General features: G+C 26.7%; 1 protein-coding gene across 1 annotated transcript in view; it reads left to right on the top strand.

Annotated features, from left to right (window-relative positions):
• The first annotated feature begins 243 nt into the window (after positions 1-243).
• The window catches only part of LOC107490080 (lupeol synthase), a 10,316-nt gene continuing 1,035 nt past the window's right edge, over positions 244-9,524 (top strand). The window contains exons 1-15 of the mRNA XM_016110853.3: positions 244-470; positions 1,688-1,873; positions 3,812-3,901; positions 4,297-4,494; positions 4,649-4,733; positions 4,836-5,002; positions 5,766-5,954; positions 6,043-6,156; positions 6,284-6,403; positions 6,494-6,616; positions 7,371-7,526; positions 7,830-7,876; positions 8,013-8,156; positions 8,297-8,474; positions 8,763-8,843. Of these exons, the coding sequence (XP_015966339.1) occupies positions 276-470; positions 1,688-1,873; positions 3,812-3,901; positions 4,297-4,494; positions 4,649-4,733; positions 4,836-5,002; positions 5,766-5,954; positions 6,043-6,156; positions 6,284-6,403; positions 6,494-6,616; positions 7,371-7,526; positions 7,830-7,876; positions 8,013-8,156; positions 8,297-8,474; positions 8,763-8,843 (2,073 nt within the window). The 5' untranslated portion in view covers positions 244-275. The remainder of the gene's footprint in view (positions 471-1,687; positions 1,874-3,811; positions 3,902-4,296; positions 4,495-4,648; positions 4,734-4,835; positions 5,003-5,765; positions 5,955-6,042; positions 6,157-6,283; positions 6,404-6,493; positions 6,617-7,370; positions 7,527-7,829; positions 7,877-8,012; positions 8,157-8,296; positions 8,475-8,762; positions 8,844-9,524) is intronic.

The following is a 9,524-nucleotide window of genomic DNA, read 5'->3' on the forward strand; positions in this document are numbered from 1 at the left end:
TAAAAATCCAGATTTTTCAATTATTAAAATTCTAATTTGATGTCATAAAATTATATCATCCATAAATTTAAGCAAAAAGCTAAGAAAGAGGCACATAAATAGATTTCTCTTATAGATACATAGTCTAAGAATCAAAATTTAATTATTTCACTCTGTTGCATAGTGTAGTGTATATTATATAAAGCTACATACTCTGTGGTTTCATCAAAAGAGGTAGCAACAGAGGGAGAAGTAAAAAGAGATCAAACAAAAACAGAAAACATACATAGTTGAAGATGTGGAAGTTGAAGATTGCAGAAGGAGGAAAGAACTTGGTTTCAGTGAACAACTTCATAGGAAGACAACATTGGGAATTCGATCCAAATGCAGGAACACCACAAGAACGTGCTGAGGTTGAAAGGCTACGCCAAGAGTTCACTAAAAATAAATTTTCCATCAAACAAAGTTCTGACCTCTTAATGAGGATGCAGGTAATTTTCCCATGGTTTGTATCAATGTCCCAAAGAGTTAGAGTTCGATTCTTGTTTGTTCTGTATTCCTTATCCATACATCATGCCAAAACTCCATCTTCAATTTGCATTGTAGCCCTTCAAAAGAATACATCACTAGTTCTCTCTCACTTTCTCTTAAGTTGAAAATCTCCCCTCATATATCAACATTTTTCTTTAAATTATTACATGGAAAAACCACTTCATTCCTTCCACAACTCACATTGCACTTCTCTTAATGATTCATTTGTGAGAAAAATATATTTTATACCGTTATTTTTTATTGTTGATTTTTAATTTATATAAAATGTACATGTATTTTTATCTTTTTTTATTTATCTTATACTAAAATCATTTTTTTTAAATAATAAAGATCAAATTCTGAAATATTTTTGTCATAATATTTTTTATATAATATCGTAAACCTACTTAGTTCAAATATTTAAATAAATAAAAAATTATACATAAATAATTACTTATCTAAATATGAGCACATATCATATACTATGTAAAATACTTTTCATGTTTACTATATCAAATTTGAAATCATAATAAATATACAGTAAAGATAATAATGCATTATAAAAATATTATTTACACATTAAAATTAATTATCAAAATATATTTTTATATAAATATATATGTAGTTTAATTTATTTTTAACGTGTATTTTATATTTTGTATTTTAATACGTATTCGTAGAATAGTTAATTTTGATAGCTGATTGTAATGTACACCTAATATAATTGAATGCGCATGATATTTCAATTAAAAAGTTTTAGCTTATTTTTATAAATAACAAATTTCATGAGTTATATGTAATAAATGATCTTTTTTAAGAAATATACCGAATCTCTTCCAGGTCCCTATTATTATTATAGGAAAGCTTTCCACTATAAGGTAGTAGGAACAAGTAGATATATATATTAAAGGAAAGTATGAAAAGTTAATAGAATACTTGTACAATATGTATAATAGAAATTTATGGAATATTAAAAATATAACCATTAGTGTTATCTTTTTTCATCAACTGAAATATAGTCAAATCAAGTATTATTCTTTTTCTTCTTTTTCTGCCAACTTCACATTTACAGTAATAAACAATTATTGCTATGACTCACTTGATCACTTCACTTATGACTCTGGTCATGGGGTGGTTGAGTATTGACAAAAATTGAAATGCATTTAACCGGTGGCAGCTCACAAAGGAGAACCAACGTGGAGAAATTCCAGAAGCAGTGAAAGTGGGAGAAGAAGAGAAGATAACAAAAGAAGCATTGATTACAACAATTAGAAGATCTCTCACTTTCTTTTCTTCTATTCAAGCACATGATGGTCACTGGCCCGCTGAATCTGCTGGCCCTTTATTTTTCCTTCAACCTTTGGTGAGCTTTAGTATTTTAATACTACAATTTTAGCTTCTATGCTATACAAAGTTGTTATATCGGTAGAAATAATATAACTATTTATATTTTCTTCTCTTATCACTTTAAGTTTGTAGGATGAATAGTTGTATGATATGATATTTTCAAAAGATTTAGAGTTTGATTTTAGTGAATTTCAAAAATAAAAAAAAGATAAAGCAAATAAAAAAATGTCTATACAAGAATCAAACAAATTTAAAAGAGACTTTTACTTGAGAGAGTATTAAAAATATAACTATTCATATTGTTTTTTTCTATTAGTCTAAACTTTTGGAATGAATAATTTTATAATAAGAGTTAAAACTCAAAATCATCCCTGAAAGATATCTCAATCTTCATTTTGGTCCTCGAAAGAAAAAATTAATCGAAATCGTCCCCGAAAGATACACGACTTGGTCACGTTAGTCATTCCGTCAGTTGGATGATGACGTGGTAGGTTGATGCCACGTGTCACGAGATAATTGGTTCACGTGTCAGATCAGTGACACGTGACATGTGCTACGTGTCACTTGACATGTAAAAAAGTTATTTTTAATCAAAATAGTCTTTGAAAGTTCAGACGTAAGTTATTTTCATCCCTAAAATTTTAAAAAAAATCAAATTAGTCATTATATAATTTTTTTAATTTTTTCTTGATAATATTAAATTTAAAATATTTTTTAATACTACTAATTTTAATAGAAATGTAACTGACAAACAAAAAAATAGTAATGGTATCTTTTTTTCTTAAAAATTTTGTCAATAAAATTATCTATCTTCTTTAAGTCTTCTCAAAATCTCTCTTATTCTTTTCTAAAATCTTTTTCTTACATTATCACATTTTGCTAGAATATATATATACTTAAAATTGAAATGTATGTATTTGTTAACTTAAACAAAATTATATGTTCAAAATCAAAATTTATGTATTAAAAAAAATTATATAATCTATCTCAAACATATGAAACACACAAAAATTTATGTAATTTATCATATGAAACATATGAAACACACATATAATCTATCATAATAAATTTTTGTGTATTTCATATATTTGAGATAGATTATATAATTTTTCTTTTGATACATAAATTTTTGTGTGTTTCATATGTTTGAGATAGATTATATAATTTTTCTTTTAATACATAAACTTTGATTTTGAGCATATAACTTTGTTTATGTTAACAAATACATACATTTCAATTTTGAGTATATATATTCCAGCAAAATGTGATAATGTAAGAAAAATGTTTTAGAATAGAAAAGAATAAGAGAGATTTTTAGAAGAATTAAAGGAGAGAGATAATTTTATTGACAAAATTTTTAAGAAGAAAAGATACAATTACTAATTTTTTGTTTGTCAATTACATTTCTATTAAAATTAGTAGTATCAAAAAGTATTTCAAATTTAATATTATCAAGAAAAAATAAAAAATTATATAAAGACTAATTTGATTAATTTTTAAAATTTTAGGAATGAAAATGACTTACGTCTGAACTTTCAAGGACTATTTTGATTAAAAATAACTTTTTTACATGTCAAGTGACACACGTGTCACTGACCTGACACGCAACCAATCATCTCGTGACACGTGACATCAACCCACCATTTCATCATCCAACTGACGAAAAGACTAACGTGACCAAGTCGTGTATCTTTCGGAAACGATTTCGATTAATTTTATCTTTTGAGGACCAAAATGAAGATCGAGTATCTTTCAAGAGATTTTGAATATTAACTCTTATTAATAATTATGTCACTTTGCTAAGTAAGTGCTGGCATTACATTTGATCATGTTTGGTAATCTTATTTATTTTTGAGATGATATCATATAAATATAAATATATATGCATGGATGTTAATGAGTATTTTTTAGCTTTAATTATTGATTTAATTGACCATGATTATCATGTGTGCAGGTAATGGCATTATATATTACAGGATCCCTTGATGTTGTTTTAGGAGCAGAACACAAGAAAGAAATTATTCGTTATTTGTATAATCACCAGGTAGCTACTACTATATACATACACTTCTTCACCATTTTCATGCATGGGATATTTATAAAGATATAATATAAAATTTATGTAATTTTTTTAATACCACAATGAAGACTCTTACTATTTTCATATGAAAATATATTTTTTTTATCCATTTGATTGTTGAATTTGATTTTAAGATGTTATAAAAGTATTATCTTTATCTAAAAATATGGTTATTTTCTTTAAATAGTTACTTTTTTTTTATAAGTTATGTTACTAAACAAATATCTTTATAAAAAATTAAAAAAAAAATATATTTTTTAAGGAAGCATGTCCATTTAATTTAAATTGTCAATAAGTGAAAAGACGAATACCCAATAGAATTATTGGTTGGCATTTTCCCATGGTAATTAATGAGACAGAACAAAGATGGAGGTTGGGGTTTTCATATAGAGGGACACAGCACAATGTTTGGATCAGCATTGAGTTACATTGCTTTGAGAATACTTGGAGAAGGACTTGAAGATGGTGAAGACATGGCAATGGCTAGAGCCAGAAAATGGATCCTTGACCATGGTGGTTTGGTGGCTATTCCTTCATGGGGAAAATTCTGGGTTTCGGTAAACTTATCAACTATTATTTTTCTATTACAAGTAATGTTCAATTTAGTCCTTAATAATGTATATGTGCTTCATTTTACTTGTTGAATAAGTAAATTATTTTTTTCTATCTAAAATGAATATGAATCATGTTTAATTTGATTTATTGGTGAAGGTACTTGGAGTTTATGAGTGGTCAGGGTGCAATCCACTTCCACCAGAGTTCTGGCTTGTTCCCAATTTCATCTCTGTTCACCCAGGTATATATATCTCAAGATTCATATTTTGTTATTCTCTTTTCTTTTTTATTTTTGGTACTACCATTTAATTTCTCTAAGTGGTTTTAACAAATATTGTGCCAGGGAATATGTTATGCTACTGTCGCTTGGTTTATATGCCAATGTCATATTTATATGGAAAGAAGTTTGTGGGTCCTGTCACCAATTTAATCACATCTTTGAGAGAAGAAATGTACAATAAACCTTATGATCAAATCAACTGGAATAAAGCTCGAAATTGTGTTGCTAAGGTTCATTGAATATTTATTTAATTTCTAATAATGATTAATACTCATTTAAATATTGTGCTTTGTGTCATGCATGCAATTAGGTACTATTTATTTTGAGAGAGTATTGAGACTAAAACTAAGGAATTGGATTCAATATTGTGTTCCATAATTAAATATTGGAACTAAAATTTCAGTTTTAGAATATAAAATTTAGTTTTTTTAGTATTTTTTAAAAATAGAACATAAAAGACTAAAATTTTAATAATATATTTTTTTAAAATATTTATATTTAATTTTTTAAATTTTAAATTTATTTTTCAATCTTCATATTTATTTTAAACTAAACATAATACTGATCGACAGTTAAAGACTGATATTAAAATTTGTACTATTTATTTTTAGAGAATATTGAGACTGAAACTAAGAAATTGAACTTAATATTGTGTTCCACAGTTAAAGACTGATATTAAAATATAAAATTTTAGTTTTTTTAATGTTTTCTAAAAGTTGAAAGCACAAAAAACTAAAATTTTAATAGTATTTGTTCAAAAATATTTTATTTAATTTTTAAAATTTTATTATTTTTCAATTTTTATATTTATCTTAAATTATACTCATTAATTTAATATATTTAACACCAAATATAATAAAAATAATCGATTTAATCTATTTTTCAATCTCCTCCTAATCTTATCTTTCTGTCTCAATTTTTCTTTCAAAGGCTGTCTTATATATTTATATCCCTAATTAATGTTATAATGACATACATGATACAAATATATAGGAGGATTTGTATTATCCACATCCTTTAATTCAAGATATGTTATGGGGATTTCTTCATCACGTGGGAGAGCCTTTGCTGAATTCTTGGCCCTTTTCTAAGCTTAGACAAAAAGCATTAGAAATTGCAATTAGTCATGTCAGATATGAGGATGAGAATAGTAGATACCTTTGCATTGGAAGTGTAGAGAAGGTAATAATAAAAAATCTTATATTTTATTCATTTACAATAATCTTATATATGATCAATTGAAGCAAATGAAAATCATGATATAATGCAGGTTTTGTGTTTGATTGCGCGTTGGGTTGAAGATCCTAATTCGGAGGCATACAAACTCCATTTAGCTCGAATTCCTGATTATTTTTGGCTCGCCGAAGATGGCTTGAAAATTCAAGTAATTATTGCTTTTTTAAAATAATTTTGTTTAATTATACAACAAGATGTAAAATATAAAAAAGTTTTACGCTAAATGAAATAAAAAAAATTAGTAACTAATAATTGTTCTTCAAAATGATATGTAGAGTTTTGGTAGTCAAATGTGGGATGCAGCATTTGCTATACAAGCAATACTTGCTTGTAATCTAAGTGAAGAGTACGGTCCTACACTTAAAAAAGCTCACGATTTTGTCAAGGCTTCACAGGTACCAATTAATAACTATTAATTAATTAATTAATGTTTCTTCATTATACATATCTATACTATTAAAAGAGACTTTAATTTGAAATTGAAGGTTAGTGAAAACCCTAGTGGTGACTTCATGGGAATGTATAGACACATCTCAAAAGGTTCATGGACATTCTCAATGCATGACCAAGGTTGGCAAGTCTCTGATTGTACAGCTGAAGGATTACAGGTTCGTACAAATTCTCTCGAAATTAATCTTTTAATTTAGATAAGTTAGATATATAATCAATTATATATCTTGACCTAATAATTTAAAATTTTTTAGATAAATAATTTTATAATATAATATCAAACAGGGACACAGATTTACACTTAAGTGTGAAAGTACTTTTCATAAATAGAATCAATCACTTATTTTAATTTGTAAATTTTTCACGTGGTAAATAATTGAGTTATTATAAATTTTTGCTAATACAACAATATATGATTAGAGAAATGTTTAAATTTTATATGCATTAAAATTAAATTCATTTTATGGTAAGTCTAATAATATCATGATAGTTTTTCCATTATGAACTAATTATTAATTAAAGAGCAATGCTAGGGGCCAGCAATTTTTGTGATTGTTAGCCATTAACTAGCCATCAATGATGATTTGATGGTGTGAGATTGATGTGAGATTTCATCCAATGGCTCACATTTCTCTGCTGGTTACATGCTGGCCAAAATTCATTAAGGAAAAGTATACGTTACCAAGAGAGAGTCTGCCAACTATTACCAACACGTGATAAATTAGGATTAAACCATGATTAACTTAGATGTGGCTTTATTTAGTAGATGGGCTTCATGTCCAGCCCAATTCAAGTTGGCAGATTTTGGCAGATAAAAAGTTGGTAACGTAGCACTACTGATTCATTAAAATTGCCGCCTCTAAACTTTTCCTTAATTAAATTTCTCTCACTTGCTACTAAATTTAATTATAGGCTGCGCTCTTATTGTCAAAAATGCCATCTGATCTAGTTGGAGAACAAATAGAATCAGAGAGATTCTATGATGCTGTTAATGTCATCCTTTCTCTACAGAGCAACAATGGTGGTTTTCCTGCTTGGGAACCTCAAAGAGCCTATCGATGGTTAGAGGTAAAAAAAAAAAACACACACACATACATATACATAGTTCCATTTTAATTAAGGAAAATCTAGTTATATATATAAAATAAAACTTTAATTTCTTGATTATATTATCTATGAAATATTATTAAAATTATTATGAATTGAAATTTTTATAATTTTTTTAATTAATATCCTTAACATATATTTTTAAAAGTACAAGACGCATGTTAACTCAATTATTAGTAATTTAATTATCGAAAAAAATTCTTTAATAGATGATATTAGAAACAGTGTTTTAATTAGTGTGAGAAACTATTACGTGCATTGCAGAAATTCAATCCAACCGAATTCTTTGAAGATACTCTGATTGAGATGGAGTAAGACTATATAACATATATACGTTGTTATTATTGTTAGAATTATTAATTGAATTAGTATTGTTTATTTAGCCTTATGTACAATCTTACTTGCCACTTGTTATATATATGGTTGATGTTGTGAATGAAATAATAGGTATGTAGAATGCACAGGATCAGCAATGGAAGCTTTGGCTCTATTTAGAAAGTTATATCCAAATCACAGAAGAAAAGAAATAAATCACTCCATTTCTAAAGCAATTCATTACATTGAAAACACACAAAATCCAGATGGCTCATGGTATTGTTGACTTTTTTTATTTAAATAACTGTCATCTTATTAACATGCATAATATATGCTTTTTTTATTCACACACACAAAATCTATCACGAATTTTCTGGTAATGTTATAACTAATTAATTAAGAAGTTATTTGTATAGGTATGGTTGTTGGGGTATTTGCTATACCTATGGAACTTGGTTTGCTGTAAAGGGACTGAGAGCATGTGGAAAGAACTATCAAAACAGTGCTTCATTGCGCAAAGCATGTCATTTTTTGTTGTCAAAGCAGCTTCCTAACGGAGGTTGGAGTGAAAGTTACTTATCAAGTCAAAACAAGGTCTATTATTATTATTATTATTATTATTGAAAATTATGCTCCACAGTACAAATTAACATTAATTAATTATCACAACAATTAATGAATATTAAATAAGACAAGTTATGGCGGTTTTTGGCTGATTTTCTTTAGTTACCAAATATTTCCATTTCCAAAATATAAAAATTTCAAGTGTAATGTATGTGGTACAATTCAAACAAGATTAATATAATATTTTATGCATAAAAAATTTGTTGTGTCTATACAAATTTTGATTTATCATAACATGTTTTTTTGGTTGACAAATAGGTGTATACAAATTTAGAAGGCAATCGTGCTAACGTGGTTCAAACTTCATGGGCTTTGCTATCCCTTATTGGTGCTGGCCAGGTTAATTAGTAATAATTAGCATATCTCCATATTCTTTATTCATAATTTTTGAGACTTTAAGGTCCAAATTAAATGGAAGGCTTGTTAAAAGATAGATTTAAATATTTTACCTAATAACAAATCTTCTTCTTGTGATTGATAAGGATAATAGGATAATATAATGTTGATGAACAAAAAGTTGAGAAAATAATAAACTGTTAGACAAAGAGAATACATGATATTAAAGACAGCATAAGATCATTTTGATTTTTTTTTAAAAATAATTAATATATGCAAATGCTTAATTCCCCAAAAGAGAAGTCAAGAATACAAAGACTCCAAAAACAAAACATTCAAATAAAAGAGCTAAACAGTCATACGGTTTAAGATTCTGTAATATATACTCATAAAACTACTACTTCTAACCCACTCAAACCTTTAAGATTACTTAAAACAAATCAAACACCTCATATAACTCAGAATGGATTATTAATATAGAATGATTTTATAAAGAGTCACTAGGAAATTTTGAAATCTTGAAATTTTTTTTTATTGAAATAGGCCTAAAGACCCAAAGAAGATTACAACACTAAAATTAAACCTAAATTATTATTTTTAGTCGACATTACATCACAAACTCATCCATACTACACACTTATACACTTAAGGTTTTACTTAGTCTTTGCCAAATTTTGAACCCGA

This window comes from Arachis duranensis, chromosome 5 (genome assembly GCF_000817695.3).
Source record: "Arachis duranensis cultivar V14167 chromosome 5, aradu.V14167.gnm2.J7QH, whole genome shotgun sequence".
Taxonomy (NCBI): Eukaryota; Viridiplantae; Streptophyta; class Magnoliopsida; order Fabales; family Fabaceae; genus Arachis; species Arachis duranensis.